Raw genomic sequence first — 20,762 nt, 5'->3', positions numbered from 1 at the left:
GACTGCAGAATTTAGCCAACATGAAATCCACCAGAAAAAAAAGGCTTTTCTACCGAATCATGAGGAGAAAATTATATTGTGAAAGGCAAAAAGCTGCATCTTTGAAAGATCTGTTTATCTTTCCCATGAGATCTAAATGTCCAGAAGTTGTGGATGGAGAAAGGTGGTGTGCATCCCACCTGGCTATCTGCTCCCTTTTCCATGCGACCTGACAGAACTTCCCCACTAGTTCCTACAAAAGCTACAAGAAGTTGAAGGCTCACGGTAGCTCATGAAGGCTTTTTGTGGTACTTTACAGCAAAATCAGAGGCTGGACTGTCCATCTCCCCTTTCAGTCTAGCAAGGAGCATCCTGCTTGTGAGCAGGGACTTTGGCTGGTGGGAATTACCTTCGGAGTAAAGCAATTTTCCTTGGCTAAACACAGTCAGCTCCATTAGCTACAATACACAGTGCTTGGCTCTGGGCTGTGCTGCCACAAGGTACACTGCTGTTAAGAAGTTGGGAAGGTAGGGAAGCAATCCCTAGAAGAAATGGGAGATGCTTCATTAGTCCTGCAGGACAAGGAACTCCTGGATACCGTACAAAATCTGCTGCGGGATGCTGCCTGCTGCTCAGTAACGCTGCACTGATGCTGGGGCTGGAGCCCCCATGAGAGAGAGGGTGCAGTATCTGTATGCATTTGTCAGTGTACGCCTGGGACAGAAGCTGTAGCAGGCTTCTCTGAGGCTGAGTTTCAGTGAAACTGTGCACTTTGCCACTGCGCTAGGCAGTTAACACCCTGTAGCTACTCCTGTGCCTGTTTCAGTGAAATGTGCCTCTTCTGGATAGGTCTAAGAAGATTCGTGTTTGCATCTGCCTTTGGTAACTTATCAAAGCGAGCAGCATGGAAATGTTTTCTTGCAGCTCCTGTGGCACCTCCCTGGTGAGGTCCCTTGTGGGTTGAATTCTTCTGCTTCATATTTCATGTTAGACTTTTACAAATCATCAGGGTAGGATTTTATATCTACAGTGCAAGAGTGGAAATAGCTCTGTCAGTATTACCTGGGCATCCTGAGCATCCTATGTAGACAATCCAGAGCTGAGCGTTGCTTCCAGTCTGGTCACAGATGCAGAGTGCTCTGAATGGTGTCTAGAACCTGAACGAGAAGATTTTACTTAGTAGTGTGTTGAGTCCATTACCCTGCCCAAGCACAGGCTTTGGAGAACTGGACCGCCACTCTGTGAGCCATTCGTTCTTTGTTACCGGTTTTGCAAAAATCCTCTTCCCTCCCTAAATACCTTGTCAAATTCCTTAGCGGTGCCCAAGTCACTCAGTGCAGAATCACCAGATGTCTTGTTACAGGAGCCGGAGCGGGTCAGGGCGGTGGGGCAGGCTGTGCTGGTGGTGGCTGCTCAGGGGCAGCTTGTGGTACATGGCATGGGGGGGTCACAGAAGGAAGGTGTCCCTTCCCAGCGCTGGCACTAGTGGACAGCAGTGGATTTTCTCTTACCTAGCAGAAGACGCTTTTTTATCCCTTCTGCTTGTTACAGTGCAACAAATTCTCTTTATTGCCACTGCCTGGTAATAGGTGCCCAGACTCCCTAACACCAGACGTGCATGTTGCCTCTTCACACCAGCACGCCTCAGATTCCCAGCTTCTGTTACAAACCCCTTCTTCCAGGTGCAGAACCCTTTCCAGCATATTTGTGCTCAGTCCTAAGTGTGGAATGGACACAGAGATGAGAGACCTGTTTTAGAAAGTAACCAAACACCTTGACTTAACCCTGGCAGCTATGACACCTCATCCCACAGAGCACGTGATGCTCCAGCACAGCCCTGATTTCCACACAGCCATCTGAAGCGTGGCTGTATTGTTCTGGGAACAGTAATAGAAGAGCTGTTTCATTTGAAAACTGGTTGTCTTATCACAAAATGGTATAGGAATATAAAATGTATCTTGTTTATATTAGGAAAAAAGATGGCTAGCAGAAGTCACTAAAGAGCTGCATTTGATACGGTGGGCTAATAGGTGGCTGTGGGGGAGGCAGAGGTGGTGTGATCCTGGTTTTGTTTGCTTTATGGCATTACTATTTTGGCCTGGGGGTGCTGGACCATTGAACTCCTGAGATTCAGGACACTGTCAGCCTTGTCCAAAGCCTGGTGAAGTCAGTCAAAAAGACTCTCATGAATGTAATGGGCTTTGCATCCAGCCTCAGGAGCACTGTGCCTCTCTCTACTTTCAGAAATGAAGCATTGGGTTTTATATTCCTGTACCACCTCTTCTAGGTTTTACTGTTGAGTTTTCTTAGCACATACTCATTTGATTGACCTTGCAAATAATATGTTATTTTATAGCGACCATGAAAAAAGATATTCTAAAACTAGTTTTTCAGGACCTACTGAAAACAGGAGACTTTTCCTTCCCTTCAGTAAGCACTGGATGCTCCTGTTCACTCTATAGCATTGCATTTTTCCTCAGCATTGCATGTTTTTCTTTGCTCAAGAAAGAGATACATGGGACCAGCAGATGCCCAGTGAACATTTGATAGGCCCCTGCACACACCTCTATAATGAACGCAGTTAGGTGGTGGACTCTGGTGCTCCAGTGTCCTGCATGAAGAAGATTTCAGAACATTTGGGGCAGGGGTTGATTTTTTAATTTAGGCCACTAATCCCTGTAGGTTTAAAGGAATCCCATGTTCAGTAACCAGGGGCTTCAACCGGTGGACAGAGAAAAGCAGGAATGGTTCATTAGAGTGCTGATTTTGGGGAGGGGGGAAAAAACCTTCCATCAGGGGAGGAGGCTTTGGGGCTGATGTCTTACCTGAGACCAGGTAATGCAGCCAGTCTCCACGCCTCTTCGTCTGGCCTGTTCCCAACTCCAGTTGTTTGCAGCATGCTTTCTATATGATTTCTTCTTTAATCTTCCTGTTGTTTTTCGTCTTCCAGCTACTTTCCATGAATGTGTTTGTTGCCCTCATTTCTTCCCACTTGCTCTTATCCCTCTTTCCTCTCTGTGCCTTCTCCAGTCCTTTCTTCTCCCTTAGTGGTGTGTGTATTGTCCAGCCTTAACAGACATCAAAGCGATGTAAAGGATCAGATGTCCCTTCTGTAATGTGATAACCTTGCCAGTGTCACTATGAATATTCATACATCTCCAGGCTGTAGGCAGCCCTGGGGTGAAGGAGCACCTCTCCACTACCGGCGGTGGGTCTGTGGTGCCAAATTTGAGCACGGCTAACTACTTTGGTTCAGTAATATCCTGCAGCAGCAGATTTTACAGGTTAATTCCAAGCTGCTGTGAAGAGTTGCACCTTTTTGTGCTGCATGTTCATTGGCCTTTGATTCCCCCTCTTCCCTGAGTCCTGGAGCAGTAGTGCTGCTGTTATTTTTCATGTAATTTTGGTGCCCATTTCTTGATTACTTCTTGTCATGCCCTTCTTTCCAGTACAAAAGATTCCAGTCATTTCACTCTTGTGATTTTTCATTTCATTTCATTGCAGTGGTAGAGAACTGGCCTTTATGTCCAGGTGTTGACTTACAGCATACTCCACAAAAGTCACATAGTGTACCCGTGGTGCAGCATTTCCATCTGTAAACAGACGTAAGAGCCAGGAAAGCAAATGGCAGGTCTTTGCAGAGAGGAGCTGGTGTTGTGCTCTTACTGCTCCTCTTCCCTTCAGGAGGCTGAAGGAGGCGGTGGGGCCAGTGGAAGCGAACTGCCCGCTGGGTGCTTCCCCCTCTCTTGGTCTGGTGGGCACTGCTGCCTCCTTGGGTCTGGGGGGCTGCTAACACCCCTTACCTCAACATACTCTCATGTGTTTAAGCTGAGGTGGAAAGATCTGTCAGAAATCTGATGAAAAATTTTTAATGAGGATGTGCAGAAGACATCTCAATCAATGAACTGGGAATTGGATCAGATTGGGAATTTGAATTGCCCAAAGCCCAAGTGAGCTGATGGACAAATGGCTGGGAAGAACTGTTTCTTTTAAGTTGTTGGAGTGCACAGCTGAGCTTCCAGCCAGCAGGATGGTCAGGTCACTACCTCTGTATAATTTACCAGGCTCCAAAGTGTGCTTTAAATACATGAATAATCATGAAACGCAGGGAGCAGCTGAGCTGCTGTAGCTGAATTTCAGACTCAGCAAAGACAGGTGAGAAGTGAAGCTGAACTGACATCTCTGTCTTGTAACACGTGTGCGAGAGGTGGAAGCGAAGCCCGAGATCTTCTGGTGTAACATCAGGAGTGAATATCTGAGGCCAAGAGTGAAGATTAGGGCTCAGGACATCTTCTCTTACATCAGCAGGCTTTGCTTATTGCAACCAGTTATTTTGATTTCTTAATCCAAAAGTAAAGCCTTCTGGCATTGAGCTTGTGGGATAATAAATGAAAGAATAATTCAGTGCAATGGGAACTTCACGGTCAGCTCAGATGGATTCAACACTAACACAGTGTGGCTTTCTGTGTAGGTGTAAGACGAAGACAAAGTATGTGGATACCTGTTGCCTTTGCACTCTTGCTGACAATACATAAGCCTAAGTAGGTCAAATAGGAACAATACTCATTTTTAAAAGAGAACTATAAGCATTTCTAGTTTCTCTCTCTCCCTCTTTTTTTTTTTTTTTTCCCAGGACTTTAATCTTTTATATGAAGAAGCAAAGTATTACCAGCTGCAGCCAATGATTAAGGAACTTGAGCGATGGAAACAAGAGAAAGAACAAAGGAAACATTTCCAGCCTTGTGACTGCTTGGTCGTAAGAGTGACTCCAGATTTGGGGGAAAGAATTGCATTGAGCGGGGAGAAAGCTTTAATAGAAGAGATCTTCCCGGAGACTGGGGACGTCATGTGCAACTCCGTAAATGCAGGCTGGAACCAGGACCCTACCCACGTTATTAGGTTTCCTTTGAACGGATACTGCCGGTTGAATTCAGTGCAGGTAATGGCCTTTTGGTGCTGGCTCATCTATTTGCTGGGGTGGTTTTTTATTATTTTGTGTTCAATTATATGCAAATTATTTGCTTCTGCCCAATTACCTTCAGTGCTTATACTGCAAGGAGACATTTTCTGCCTGGTGAGATCACAGTCTTTCAGGTTTTCCTAAGTCTAAGCAGAAAAATAGATTTAGATTTTGTGTATGTTAGTGCCATGCTGGTCTCATAATGGTGTTATACTGATAAATGCTAATTTTTTCATCAATGTATAGCCTGCAGCAGTTTTTTTTTCCTCCAAAGTGCCCCCAGGAAGAAAGAGAGAGTTCCAAAAACTACAAAAAAAAATCTCCACACCATTTTATAGAAAATGCAACAATGTGTAAATGCATAATTTATGTCTCACTCATAATTAAATGATGGTGCCTGCGGGATGGACTTAAAAAAATTGATCTCTGCACTTTTTTTTTTTCAAAAGGATGTTCTATAAAAATTGCCCAGAGTATTTTAAACAAAATGTATTTCATTTTATACTCAGAGTTTTGACATTAGGTTTAAAATTAAACATATGAAACAAAAGAAGATAACTGGACAGATAGGTGGATGGTAGTGGAAATAAATATGTGGCTTGTGTTTAGGCAGCAGCCTTATGGGCAAGAAATGCCATCTCACAAGGGATCACCGCCACTGTGGCCAAAGCTTTGGTGTTGTAGCTGTCCTTGGGCTGTGGAGAAGGAACAGTGTTGATGATGCTGTTAACTTGTGCCTTAATTAACAAGGGCAAAACAGAGCTCTTGGTTTTTGCATGTATGTCTTTAAAATGCACTGCAAATACTTGTATTATGGAAAGTGAAATCAACCTATAGGGGAATATTTTCAAAGTTACCTTCCCCTGCAGACAGGCTGTGGCTGCAGACATTAACTGGGCTGTGGGAAATGCCATAGTGGTCTTGATAAACTTCCCTGTGGGCAAATACGCACAGAAGAGCTGGCCCAAGGGACAGACTGGCCAGACAGGTTGGGGAGGGAGGCGTAATAGCAAGGGAGGGCAAGAACCTAGAGCCCGTGCTTCCTTCTGGTGTTATTACATGGCAAGGTAAGGCACCCTCCATCTCCCAAGCTGCCAGGTAACAACATTTTTGGGAGACCTGCAGTTACCAGAATATGTAAAGGTGGATGGAGTTGTTTTAACAACCTGCAGTAGACACTGACACCTCCCTCCTTGCAGCAGCATTCCCTGGCGCACCGTGCACTGATAGACGCTTTTGACTGAAACCATTCTAAACCCAGCTATTTTTGGTGATCTTTGGTTCAAGACTCCCAAGTGTTTTATTTGGTTAAACTTTAACAGTCTGATGCCTGTGGTTAATTTTGCACAGTCCTTAGCAATTTCACGTTTGTCAAGGTTTAGAGTGGGCTGCCCCAAAACCAGAAGGCTGGAGGTGGGTCAGAGGCAGATCTGTTTGCTGGCAGTGGGAACAGTGATGAATTCATCACTGTGCTGGGTGGGGAAGGGAGCAGCTGCAGTTTAGCTAAGGTAAGTGGATAGGGAAGTGTGTTCATGTCTCAGCCACACTGTCCATGTGATACAGTCAGATGCGTGCAAGAAATCGGAATAACTGAAACAATAAAGGGTCTCTGCAAGCCACTGATGGGTTCAGCACTGCAAGCAGCCAGTCAAAGCTCTGGATGCCCACATGGCTTAGCTTTTGGCTCTATTTTATCCACAGTGGCGTACTGGTAGGAAATGTGTGTTTGTAGTAAAAGCTGAATGCTAATTATTGTTATTATTTGAATGTGTTTTGAATTCAGTCAAAATTCAGACAGAATCAAAGAGTCTCTTTGCAAGTTCATGTTGTGAAAAAAAATTTCTGTCAAAGAGTCTACCGTATAAATAATATTATTAAATTACATCATTTTACTAAATTACATCATTTTACTATATAATTAATAGAAAGTGTTTTCAAACACTTTCTGGAAAATGATGCATTTCTGAGACCAAAGGCTGATGAAATCAGCAGCTAATTATCATTGGCTCTGATGGACTCTGGTCAGCACATAGGCGCTGCCCTTCCCCTTCCCAGGATTTTTTGGCAAAACAATATTAAGTCAGATGTTGGAAGTACAGTGAAGCAAATGCACAGACTTAAGGGAGATGGGTTAGGAGAGGTAGTGGTTGGGAAAGCAGAATCATTTCCAAAGACTCTCGAAGAGTGATGCAGTAAACCTGTCTGCTGTTTGCTGAGATACACCACTTTTGTCTCCCTATGCCCTGCTGAATATATTTGGTAGCACAATTGCAATCTTTATAAATTCTTTGGATCTTTGGAAAATATTTTCATTAAATGTTTTGTGTCAAGAACTGTGCATATTAAACAAAGAATGTCAACACTGAGTAGGTAGTGTTAGCCAAAAAAATACAGCAGCTCTTAATTTAACACCCGTTTGTAATTACATATAGGTATATAGAGTTTTCTTAAGACTGACACTGGTTTTTCAACTCCTTGCAACAGTTTCTGGTGGGATACATGAGCTTACCTTTGAGAAAATTCTCTGATGCTTGTATATGTTGAACATTGAATCTTCATAATTAAGAATGTATTTGTTAGTATTCTGCAAAATTTAAATGAAATGCACTAAGTCAAAGTATCATGTTTCTATTTGGAAAACCTTCCAACAAAATCAGATGTGCTCGGAATACTGGAAGACAGAGTATATTAAATCCTAGCACAAATCCTCTATTTAATACTCTGTGTGTGTCTCCCTATACGTAGGAGAATCACAGCTGATACTCACTTTTTGGCATATTCTCTTTGGAGATTTACAGGAAAGTAGCTCTGATGTGATTCAGGGACTCTTACTGGTTTCCCTCTGTCTGTATCTTACCTTCAGAAAAAGTAATGTGCATAGAGCCAAATTCACTAAATGGCATTTAAATCTGTTCATGTTCAACATGCCATTTGTGCACACGCTGGTGCATACAAACCAGTGCTCAGCGCACATGGAAGCAGCCTTTAGGAGCCTTTCTCCATAGATCTGAGCTCAACCTCATCCAAGTTACACTTAAAACTCTACAATATTTAAACATTCTCTGCATTGTTTACAGGATTTGGCCTGTTTTGTTTCTTGCTGAGAAAATTGATGATACCAAGGTTTTTAACACTAGATTATAGCCTGCAGTCTAGTCCTTTGAGCACGTAGGTAGCAAAAATGAATCGCTTTGTTCTGCGCGTGGTGCTCTAAGGTGTAACGTCTACCTGGATTGTGTGTTTGCAGAGAGCTGGCTTGGTAAAGGAGAGTCCTATGTTAACATGCAGCCTTCCATAGCTTTGGACCAAGGCAAGCCAAGGGCACCCCCGTGTTTGTTTTGTCTTACAAGCAAATTGATTTTAAAACTGTTTTAGCAAGGATTTTGAAGTCATGTCTCTCTCTGAAATCGTACCTGTCAATCCTCTGTTTTGCTATCCAGTTATATGGAAGAAGCCTCCTTTCCTGTGGCTGGGCGGCCTCTTGTTCTTCATCTTGCCAGGTCTAGGAACAGAGATACATAATACAGTCAAAATACACTCCAGCCTGTGAAACAGCAGTCTGATGAGGTCTTACTTCTCCTTCCCTGTCAAACTCCTGCCTTCCTCTTTGAGCAGGAACAAGGGTTAGTGTCTGCACCCCATTTCTGTCCTACAGGCTGCATACAGCCCGGACAAATAAAAGAGTTGTAAGCTTTCTCTATCTCTCATATATTTTGATAACCCAGTCTCCCACCCCTTCTTTTAATCTCTCCAGGTTCATTTTTCTTCCATGCACTGGAGTGTTTTTTTGATCTTTCAGTTCTACAACTTTCTTACAGTATAAAGTATATAGAAATCAGGGCAAAAGTCAGTGAGATTTGGCAGATGCGACTTTATGAGAATGTAAGTCGCTGTGTCCCCAGGCCAGGCAGAGCTCCTCAGGCAAGTTGATTTCCAGCAGATTTGGCATGGCTTAAGCAGAGCTGAGCTAGAGCAGCTCCTTTCCTTTGCCTGTCCTCAGCAGTCAGGGTAGCAAGTACAAGGTTTTAGTTACCACTAAAATCCCAAACCATGGATTAAAACGCAGATGGGTAGTGCTGGTGAACTCAAAGGAGGGTTCCCACGGATTAAAACCAGCAAATGCTGCTGCCATGGTTTGCACTGCACTGTGATACCACCTTGGATACAGTTGTGCTTTTGAAATCAGTTACCCTTAATAAAGGCTCCAAACTGATGTTTCTGGAGAAAGCAAAGCCAACATTCAGGCAAAAGAAATGGTGCGCTAAGAAATGCACCGTGGCCTCATGTGGGTCTGTGTGTGAGGGTGAGGGCAGTGGTCTGGTGTGCGGATCTTTAACAGTCAGCTTAGGCCTTCAAACATAAGACTTCTAAGTACTACTGCAGTAGGTTTAACTGCTGAAGTGCTCACAGGGCTAGTAAAACCAAAAAAGAAATAAATTCTTTGTATAACATAAACCCATGAAATGTACGAGTCAGCTCCATCTGAAGGTGGGTATAGTGCTTAGACACTTCTCTAGGTTGAGTGAACAAGTTTTTAAATAGTTTAGTCCCTCTTGTTGTGGGTGGCTGATGGCTGTCACATGGGGATGCCGGTGTTACCAAGGTCCTCCTCAGGTTTAGTAAATCATTGGGTTCACTTCCCAGTACAGTGGGCCCACGTGCCGTAGCAATGGAAGTGGTACCTTGTGGAGACTGTTACAGAACAATACAGGCTGCTCCCCTTGATGGCGTTTATCAGTAGAGAAAAACGCAGGAATCATTTTTCCAGGCTGCTGCCCTGGACTCAGGAGAGCCGCCAGCGGCAAGGAGGGAACATGGCATCTCCTGCAGTGGATTTTGCATTGCAGCTCTGCTGAAGGTGGATCTGGCATCTGCTCTCACCTAATGCTGAGAAAAGTCTGTGTGCGTCGTGCTCTGCTGGGAAACCGTATATCAACATGCTCACGCATGTGAAAACACGGCCCCGATCATATTGCCAAGATCAGTATATCCTAGGGTAATGTGCTGTGTGACAGTCTCAGAAATTAAAGTTGCCTCTGGGTTCCTTAAATTCATGCATCTAAATTGCACCAACTTTTCTTTAGAAGGAGAAGGAGAAAATACATACTTGGGCAATACAAATTAACCTCGTTCTTGGGCCAGAATGTTTCCCTATTGTCCACGTCTTGGCTCTGCATCCCGTCCCTGCCGTGCTTTGCTAAAAGCAGTGGTCCCTTCCAGCAAGGGAAAATTCACAGCTGTGATTTCCGTGAAGATCTGGTGGAAGCGTCACTCAGACTCCTAAGACATTATCATCTGCCAAGGAAGAGCTGAGAAACATTTTCAGCCCCTTTCTGTAAGACTGTTCATATTACTAATGAATAATGGGCACTTTTTATTACGACTTAAACCCAATGTTGTTTTCTATAAGCAGTAAGAGATAGCATCAATATCACCACAGTCCAGTATTTTACTATATAATGTACTAAGCTGCTCTGCAGAGTGCTTATTTGTTTGATTAATTTTTGTTTTCTGCAGAGGTTTGCTGAGAGCGAGACTTTAATCACAGTATAGTCATTTAAGAATAAGTTATAGAATTATAGCTGAATAATATTCATTCAACAAGGACTCGAAAGACTAAATCCATCATTTAGATCCAGTGCTCCTGAATGCTTTTATCACTAAAATTTGCTAAATATTAATCTGATTTTTTTTCCCCACATTGCAGGTGCTCGAAAGATTATTTCAGAAGGGATTTAATGTGGCAGCTTCATGCGGTGGTGGGGTGGATTCCTCTCAGTTCAGTGAATACGTGCTGTGTCGTGAAGACAGACGACCACAACCTACCCCAACAATCAGAATAAAACAGGAGCCCCTGGACTAGACCCTACCCGTACTCCTTTGTAACCGTAGAAGTGTTTAATAGTCCCTTATGTGAAACTCTTAAGGATTTGCAAAACAGTATTAGCAAACAGATTTTGACTTTATGTTGCCAATTAGTGGTATTCTGAAACTACCTGTCACATAGCCAGCCATGAAATGCATTTGAAAAAGCAGTTGTCCGTTTTTCACGATGAAATTCCTGAGCATGCTCAGCGTACGAGGCCTGCTGGGAATGTACTTTGGGCTGAACAGCTGTGGTGGTGTAAAAGGCAAAGCTTCAGAAACCCCTGACCCTAGACTGGACTTCCACAGAAAGACCGATTAAAGCAATTTTAATAGATCAGCAGGAGAAATGGTTCTGACAGCCTTTCCGACAGTACCCCAGTGCTGTGACGCGTGGAAGTGGGCGCCTCCAAGAGGAAGATGGTACACTAAAAACTGCACTGAGTATCTTCCCTGACTGCCACACCTCCTTCATATCAGACGTGCTTTACACCTCCATACATTACGTTACACTTCTGTGATTGTACTCACTCGTGCTAGCAAATGGCTTATTTTTATACAACATTTCCAACTGAAATATCTCTCTGTGGACAGAATCCAGAATCAGAAAAGGACCAATTTATAGTCAACTGGTGCTCAGTACTAAAAAACCCCACACAAACAAAACAAAAAAGCGACAGAAAATTTGACAAGGCCGATTATGGCAATATTTGCAAAAGTAGGGATCTGGAAGCACAAAATAAAATGCCAGCCACCATCACACAAAGGTCACATACCTAACATGGAGCTGTAGTTCTCTTAAAGCCAGTCTTGTTTTGACTCAGAAACTGTTAAGTTTTGCATCATCAAAGAAGCGTGGTTCTGCCAAGCAAGCTCTGCCACCCCGTTACTCATTTACTAACCATGGTAAAAGCCCACATTTAGGAGGAAACATTAAGAATTTTGGACAAGCCTACTCTTTATGGGTCTGGAATTTTTGCAAAAAGATGTTAAAACGCTCTACTGCCATTGTCTGATGAAAGCAGGCCACCTTTTATTTAGATTGTTTTTCCTCTATTATTTTAAACTGTTATTAAAATACCGATTCTGTAGCTGCCCTCTATCTGTGTAATTTTCTCTTTAACGAAGCCCGCTGTCTGCAGGAGGTTACTGCTCCTTCCATGAATCGGTATCGACTCTGACTTGCAGGGCTTCCTAACTCAGGAGACAGCACCATGTTTGCAGGTGCAAGGTTATAAATAGCATTCTGCTAAATCCTGTTTATTGCTGTTTAGCATGATTGGGTCCTCAATAACTAATTCATGTGTTAATCACAATTTAGTTTCTCCCACATTAATTTATAGAATACTGTTGTAGATGCTGAATTTTAATTAAACTCTTTCTAGATGCATAAATATGGCCATATAGAACAAGGGACAGACTAGTGGTCAACAATTCTTTAATGCCAAATGATTACAATCAGGCAAAATAAAAAAATCATGTTTCAGACTAATATTTTCAAAAGCGAAGAGCTGTACTGACTATCCAAGGTACAATCTAGGCAGGGGTCTAATTTTTGGAAAAGGGCTGGATACTTCTCCGTGGAAAATCAGACCTCTGCAGGTTTTCTCACCTTGGTTACCCAATTCAGAAATCTCTTCTGGAAATCTTAGCTGATACGTGTTGGCCTGCTAACTTAGCAGAACAGTTGAGCAAATCTGTCTACTTTAAAAGAATTGTAAAGTTATTTTATTTTGTGGTTTTATACTTGTACGACATTCTAAAGTTGCTAGGCATTGCCATATTTGAATATATGGCACAACATTCACCTTTGTATGTAAGATATCTGTAGAATTGTATATTATACATTTAATATTGTAAAGAACTTAACGTATAATTGTCATGTATTTGTGTATGCACATTTCTTATACAGTACTTCATGCCATAAACATTTCTGTAAAGTAAGTGATGAAAAATAAGCAAGTAGGGTGGAACACTCACTGTATCTCCCATGTTGTTTAAAAGAGGTGAGAATTTTGATTGTGTCTCCTCCGGCCTTTTGCTCCATTCAGCTTGATGTAGCCAAGTCTTACAAAAAGAAAAAAAAAAGTGTTTTATTTATTACTTTCATACATTGAGTTCACTTTAAGTTCAGAGTATCCTTAAATAATCTGTTTAGCTTTTATTTTGTCCTGTATACACTTTTGTCCTGCCCCCTGACCAGGGAGAGTTAGCACTAGCAGCGGCTGAGCGCTCGTCTTTTGGCGCGTCCTCTCCGCTCGTTACCTCTCAGCCAGGGGAGAAGGGCGAGCACCTCACGTTTACACTTAAACACCAGGGCCCAGTTCTGCCTCCCCCGGGGTCAGCAGGGGCCCTCGGCAAGCAGGACCAGACGCCCGGTACCCACCGTGTGCTGAGCACGTCCAGCTCCCACCAAAGGCACAGGCAGGCAGCTCTTCCCCAGCCTGGAAGCGGGATGATGCTTTTAGATCTGTGTAGATCATTGGAAGTATTTGTGGTTGGTTGGTTGGTTTGGTTTTCTTCAGTTTGTGTTTACCGTATTTTTTTAATAGCTCAATAAAGCAGCTCCAGTACTTAGGGCAGCTCGCTAAGGTGGCATCGTAAAGGGTTCCAGGCTGCGCCAGCCAAGTTAAATGTGAACTTGAGATGGAAAGTTTGAGCCATGACATCACAACATTGACTGCAAAGTAGCACTAAGGCAAGGAAGACATGTGGAAACAATCACTTTGTTAGAAGAAATATGCCTTTTAAAAAAAACAACTAGGACACGTTCTTTTAGTTAGTAACTTCAGGTCACTTATTTAAAGTTTATTACAGTTTCATTTATATCTTTTTTACTTATTTCCCTATATTTTTAGGCTGCAATATCAGCAAAGACTGATTTGAATTTTTACTTCTGGCCTTAAACCATAGCAGCATAACTTAATTAAGAACATTGCTCAGCATCACTAAAACGGGTTTTAAAATACCATAGAAACTCCAGTAAAGCTGTGGTGCACAGCCAGCAAATGTTTTTATTATGAAGGCCAAAAAGTAAACGTAGCCTGTTTTTTTCACCTAATTCGATTAAACAAAATTGTTCTGATTCTCTGTTGCTGAGCACTGAAACTGTGGCTTGAAGAACACGAGTCTTCGCTAGCACTTTCTGAACAACCCTGTTACACCACTGTGCTCCCAAGTCTCGGACAGAAAGCGAGAATGTTATGTTGTGCTTATTGGACTAATCGCTTTTGAGAAAGCAACTGTTGAGTGCATTCATTCACTGTATTAATAGCATCGAGGTTTGTTGACAATTTTATTAGATGTTTGACAAAGGATAAGAATCAGCACAACAAAACATTGAAGTATTTGGTTTTAATATTTCTTTGTGGGTATTCTGTTAATATTTTAATGCAAAATGTTTCTGAACAGTGCTTAAGAACTACAAGACAATGTGAAATTCATGTTTGATAAATTAATACTGTATGTCACTCAATGCGTTACTTTAGTAAACTGTTTTATTTCTTTACAAAATAAGTACAAATAAGGGAGTATGTTTTCACACAAATTGGGGGTATTTACGAGTATGTACAGAAATCATCAAAATAACGTAATTCTAATAAACACAAGGCCTTTATAAACAATATGTACAAATTATCAATACATTTAAAACATAATTTTACACTTCCTGGCCTTAAATACCTTATGAATAATCTTTTGGCTAAATAGCAGCAGTATAAATTTTCTTCTGCTTTTCATAAACCTTAAAAAATAATTAAAACTTTTGTTTTTAAAACTATTGGACAAATAGTTCTATTTGTGCTTTCGCTATGGTTTCCCATCAAAAAAAAAAATATTGCCTCAAAAAAGTGGCAAGCATAACATAGTAAAAATTGAAAAGATAAATAAGCAAATGTCTCCCTTCCATGGTTACTGATAATACTGTTATGTTGAAGTACAACAACTTGTGCCCACCTGCCTGCTTAGTATTCCTATCTGATACCCATTTAAAAGACTCACACTGACTTCACTTGGCTTTGGTGTGGGCCCCTTAAATTCCAATTCAGCAAAGCATTTAAAAAGCATTCATCCACCTTTAAGTACTTAAAACTACTCGTTATGCTTAAAGTCATGCGCTTGTTCATGAGCCTCTCTGGACTGGAGTCCTCGGGTCCAATCGTCCAAGGCAAAGGCATCGCCAGTCCCTGCAGCGCTGCCCCGACCGCACGGCAGCACCGGGCTGCCAGGGCTCACCCGGCTCTCGAGATTCTCTACGCCTGGAACTGGCCCCCAAAACTTCCTTTACAGTGACTTTAAAAATCCATATAGAATACTCTAAAATCTTTACTGAACAATACTCTCTTTTAAAACCACCATTAAACCATACTCTTTGCAATAAATAAATTAAAATATTTTTTAGAAAATAAAACCCAACTTTGATTCATGTTACTAACCAGCTGCTACAAATGTGCAAAAGGTCGAAGAGATTTAGAAAACAACTGGAAGTTAGTCAAGGGAACTCAGCTGGGACCCAAACGCACAGATTTCATACACTTAGGATTTGGTTGAGCAAATGGCTCAGGAAATCAGCTGTGCAGTAAAAGCAAAAATCCTAAATATATAAAATTTGTGAGAGTGTGCAGTGGCTATTCTCTTAACTGTGCAAAAACTTGCAATTATAACTACTTTAAAATAACAACAGATATCACCATGGTTAGTCAGTGGAAACAGTGCTAGTAAAACTAAAAAGAAAAGAAAACCAGCACCGTAAGTGAACATACAGGTTAACACCATGGTTAGGTCCCAATCCTGTGAGCCTGTCCCAGTCCTCCTTGCCTTAAGATGGTTCAGGTGAGCCATTGCAGCCGTCTCCATGGGCATAACTTCAGCGCCATCTACTTCAGCCTTACCTAAAAGGGCCAAACGGAGCAAGACTTTGATGTTGGTTTTATCTGTAGATTTAACATTTTAAAACCTTTTGCACATTTTTTTGTGTTTTTTATAATTATTTTTTTTTTTACATAAAGGGAATTTATTGCATGTGTCTGACAATTTTACAAAACAAAATTACTGGAACATTGACTTCTGAAAAAAATAGAAGGCACATTAAAATGACAGCTTTTCAATGCAAGTTGAGCTTCTGTATGGAGAAATCAGAATAATTCTTGGCTTTATTTAAGCAGAGCTCGATAGAGCAGGAGAGAATGGCTTGTTTCTCTTTCCTGTTCCATGTAGAAGATGAAGTCCCTGAGGTTTACGCGAGTTATTTTCTGTCGTGCATACTGCCTGGATGAAGGAGTCCCCAAGCCAGCCTGGCTTCCACCAGACATACCAAGGCCCTACAAAGAAAACACAACAAAGTCAAAAGTCCTGCAACAGTGAAGGGTTTCCTTGTATTCTCAGGTTTACAACTAACAACTGCCGGATTATTTTAAACATTTTAAATGGATTATTATGAGCCTAATGCTGAAAGTATTACAGGAGATTTATTTTTTTCTGTTCTTCTGAGTCTCACCAAGTTAACCCAAGTAAAGAAACAAGTGAAAACACATGTGAGGCTAAACCTTGTTCATTCACAACTTGGGACAAACACATCTTGACTAATTCTCCTGCTACAGTCATGTTAACCTTAGAAGTATTTGACCAGTTTAATTTCAGGAGCCTTTTCAGGACAAAACTATTTGCAGCAGATAGAGTCATCTTTAGTATTTCAAATGTGTGCACCATCCTACTCCACATCCTGGGTCTAGGACTGGAAAAAGTTGAGTGGTCTATCAGGATGTTGCTACTGCAATAACCTCTGCAGCTGCAAGTCCCATGGGTACCCCGATTCTCTCCTCTGGGTGTATTGAAGAGAAAAGCTCAGTGTGGGGAGATACTGAACAATCCTGCTCGAATACACAACCCATGTTCAGCTGAGAGATGGAAAAACTAAATAGAAAAATCACAGAGACTCAAGACATTGTACAATGATGACAAACATCAGTATTTTCTAAAGCTATGTTAAATAATTTTTGTTTGTTTGTTTGTTTAAATTGGTTCAAAGGTACTGAATTACTGAATACCTCATCCTGGCTTTCTATATAGAGAGAAAATTCACAAACTGGGCCTGAGAACACTGTGATCTGAATATTTAGAAGTTGCAAGGACATAATTACAGACTCTCTGCGGTTCTGTTGCGTTTAAAACTGAAATGTGATACATGCACACATTCAAACCTTTTTTCATCCTTAGGAGACCATTGTTTTTATTAATGCCAATTTATTTCTGGCAAAATAAACTGTTCTAACTTAGAAAAACAGCTTTTAATCTCTAAAAAGACTTAAATTATTTTTCAAACCTCTAAGACATCTGGCAAAGTTTTCAATTCTTTTAAAATCCCAAATTTATTTACTGCTGCTCTTAATAACCTACCTTTCTTTCCCCAGGAAATACTTATTCTAGGATCTTGATTCTAGCCATTAAAAATACAGTTAAGGGTAATTTTACTACTGAAAGATTGTAGAGGAAACATACACGGTATATTGCAAATAAGATGTGGCACTGTTTTCTCTGTTGCTTTCCTCTGTGTACCAGCAGTCAGAGTCCTTGCAGAACTATACCATTCAAGTCATTTCTCCTATACCTGGTTATTAAATTACAGCAGTGGGGCAAATTCTATTCTCTTGTAACCGCAAACACAGAAGGCTTAATGTAGCAAAATGAATGTGGCTAAGCTTGCAGGCCAGAGAGGGAGAATCCCACAACTTCTGAGCACCATGAGCATTTCATCTGAGGGATTCTGTTCGCCAGCACGGAGTAGTTTTGTTAATAGATTAATTGATTTACCACCTAACCTCACTGCTCATTGGAAAAGCATGTGCTGCAGCTGCAAGGGTTGCTCATCCATGCTGAAGCCAGACACATCCCCAGTGCACAATCCACTTATTTAGCGGTGCTCTGAATTCAGCCTTTACGCCAAAATGCTTTGCATTCCTAAAAGAAATAGCATCATTTAAACTTGTACTCTTTACCTTCCACAGGTCTGGAACAATACTCTACCTACCTTAAGCTGCCTCTTGCCTGCACTCCGACCATGCATCTACTTTTCCAGGGCTGTTGCCACCGTTTCCAACTCTCCAAGAAACCACTGTATATGTATTTATTTTAAATCAAGCTGACTCAAAAATATTTTTCTTTCTTCTTTGGTCCCCACATGGTGCATCTCTCCCCGCTGCCCCAAGTAATACTTACTTCAGATTCATCCTGACTACAGTTCCTGTGACAAACACACTTCTAAGAAATATGGCCACCTTAAACTCATTAAAAAATACTGTCCATAGCACACCAGACTAGAACCATCCTGCACACACTTACCAAGTATTAACAGAAAAGCTACTTAATTTTTTTAGATTTTTCTTCATACAAAATAATTTCTTGAATCAGTTGAGGTACATTTACAGCATATAACTGCTTTCTGTTTGGACAGAGTAGCTGGAATTAAGATGTGATTAAGTCATATTCATTGCATTTATCACTTGAGATACTGAACTTTTATGTAAGAAGAGCATATATTCTTAATGCAACATCATAACGTGACATTAAGCTGTGCACATTCATGACCACACTTGTGAGCCAGTTACCTGATAATGTTTATAATTGTTTCACAAGGTGGAAAAAAATCATAAGAAAGTAGAGAAGCACACCTGTAATCTGACAGAACAGTAATTTGTATCTGTCAATATGATCTCTAATTTAAATTAAAGACCAATTTGTTTGGTACTGCATTGTACTCAAAATTATTCTGCAGATGCTATATAAAAAATGTAACTACTAAATGCCACAATTTTTTAATTACATACACAAATGGAAGCATAGTTAAAATTAATTGCCAAGAATAGTGGAATTGAAGTAATGCAGATTTTTCTCAAGAAAAATCACATTTTTTTTATCAGCATGACAGACTTTTCATTAACCCAGACAAGCCCTGTGTTGTCTGTATCTATGGCAACTAATAAGAGTTACAAAGATAAAAGCTCTAATAAAAAAAAGAAGGTTGTAAATTGTTTACATCCTTTATTTCCTGGCCTGCCACACCCAAGCTATTACCAAATCACACCCACCTAAATCTACATCAGTACTAGTTTTTGTATCAGTGAACTTCTATTTATAATTTAGGGGAAATTTAAGATGTTCCAGACCAGAAAAAACCATTTAATTTATATATGAACTCTTTCTGCCTCTTCAAGATTGCTTACGTACAGGAATTATAGTGACTTCTTATCCCCTTCCATCTCATCTCCTCCTTTTCCTCACTGTCTCTTCTCCCTTGCTGCTTCAATCCTACTTTCTTGTAACACACCAAGGTGACTGGTGACTGCCTTGAACTTGGCAGTTGCAAATCCCACAGGACAGCAGAGAGCAAACAAATTATTTTGTGCTCCACCAGTTCCTTGCAGGGCTACAGAGAGGTGGACTACAACGGGGCTTTCCAGAGACCACCACACAACTCCCACTCCCAGCCGGGACTGAAGGGACAATCAGTTCACCGAAAATCAAATGCAGGAATTTGCAAAAATGCCATGGTGCTGTGCTCTCTGTTAACCTGTAATCCAAGACCCACTGAAACAGTTCAGAGTCCATCTACTTTAATGGGCTTTAATGCACTTCAGATACGCACAGTTGATGTATATATAGCTTACAGTATTTTAAATAACAGTGTTGCACTGTCAAGCGTAATTCAACTGTTGGAAGCTACCTAGCTTGAAATTATGGCTTAAGAAGAAGAACCACAGTAATTACTGGTTCCGTATGCACATTTTGAAGCAATTCTGAATTTATGTCAGATGTGACACAAGATTTGGGCCACCCATCTCAGCCTGTTTGCTATTTTCATGATTGTCCTCTATGAGAAAACTCATGCTGTTGGAAAAGCATAATAAAAATGGTTCAGAATAAAATAGGGACCAAAGACTTGGTAGAACACTAGGTAAATATACAACAGTCTGCCAAAGAAACACGCTCTCACCCTAGTGATAGGGTAGAAACTGCAAAACAGATAGTCCTGTGCACAGAGGAACTAATGAAGCCTCATTTCTCACAGATGTGTCACATTTCTCTGGTACTACTTACCACAATAAATCCGGCTCCTCTACAGAGTGTTCATTACCTCTTACCTTCTCCAAAAATACTCTTCAGTCCACTGTACTACACTCCACTTATCACAAACTCCCCCTGCCTCCCAAACCTTTTTCAAAACAGCCTCAGAACTACTCTATGGTTGGCTCTTATTGCACCCTCACTTACCAGCTATGGGGTGGGTGACCCACCAGGCTGTGTGTGCTCATCAGCCACCCAGTAGAGAAGTAGCCCCCAAGCCAAACTTACCCCAAAACTTGCTGAGCTCACACTGCAGCCTCTTCCTTGATGTTGAGACCAGCATGTCCCTCTTTCCTGTATCCAAGCCAACAGTTCACATGGAAGTTGTAGGGACTTAAAATCTCGAGCTCCTTCCTACCTTGGTCCCCCTTCTGATGCCTCCCCCCACCAGATTTGATTAGTATTTCCTGAAAGGTTTAAAGGCTACTGGGAAAGAGGACTGAGAGACAGACACACCTCTTCTGAAATTTTCATGGACAAACTCCTTTACTGCTCAGAAAGTAAAAATGCCTTTGTGCATTAAATTACAATAATTACAGCAGCAGGTGTATGAAAATTAAACCAAGGAACTCTCAAAAGTGTGCTGTTGCTTGCTCAAGTAGAAGTGCTTTCACATAAGAAAGCACATGTAATACAAAATCTACACTTATTTTTATAATGATTTCTACTGTTGAACAATTAAATCAATTTTTTCACAAATCTGTATATCTTCAGCTTTGAACTAGAGAACCATGGAAATACAGTACGATATTCTTGTCAGGAAACACAAAAGATAAGGGCAAGCAGAAGGTTGCATTTAATATTTTATCCATCCTTCCTTCACCAGAAAACAATTCAGTCC

The 20,762-nt window shown here is 41.2% G+C and overlaps 2 protein-coding genes across 4 annotated transcripts in view; one reads left to right on the top strand and one right to left on the bottom strand.

The window, feature by feature from the left end:
* The window catches only part of KCTD15 (potassium channel tetramerization domain containing 15), a 44,453-nt gene extending 31,670 nt beyond the window's left edge, over positions 1-12,783 (top strand). For both annotated transcript variants that reach the window (XM_074840118.1, XM_074840116.1), the window contains exons 4-5: positions 4,613-4,918; positions 10,647-12,783. In XM_074840118.1, the coding sequence (XP_074696219.1) occupies positions 4,613-4,918; positions 10,647-10,802 (462 nt within the window). In that variant the 3' untranslated portion in view covers positions 10,803-12,783. The remainder of the gene's footprint in view (positions 1-4,612; positions 4,919-10,646) is intronic.
* A 678-nt stretch (positions 12,784-13,461) lies between these two features.
* Positions 13,462-20,762, bottom strand: part of LOC141929954 (transcription initiation factor TFIID subunit 4-like) — a 149,885-nt gene continuing 142,584 nt past the window's right edge. Inside the window, exons 15-16 of one of the 2 annotated variants that reach the window (XR_012625159.1) lie at positions 15,565-16,122; positions 13,462-13,497 (exon numbers count right to left, since the gene is read on the bottom strand). Coding sequence is in view for 1 of the 2 variants with exons in the window: in XM_074840115.1 (XP_074696216.1) it covers positions 15,955-16,122 (168 nt within the window). In the remaining variant the exon portion in view is untranslated. Of the gene's footprint in view, positions 13,498-14,283; positions 16,123-20,762 lie in introns of those variants that run through there. The other variant, XM_074840115.1, reaches the window with a different exon arrangement.

This window comes from Strix aluco, chromosome 14 (assembly GCF_031877795.1).
Source record: "Strix aluco isolate bStrAlu1 chromosome 14, bStrAlu1.hap1, whole genome shotgun sequence".
NCBI classification, from domain to species: Eukaryota; Metazoa; Chordata; class Aves; order Strigiformes; family Strigidae; genus Strix; species Strix aluco.
Note: the sequence above shows the minus strand (reverse complement) of the source record. Positions and strands in the feature narration are given on the sequence as shown.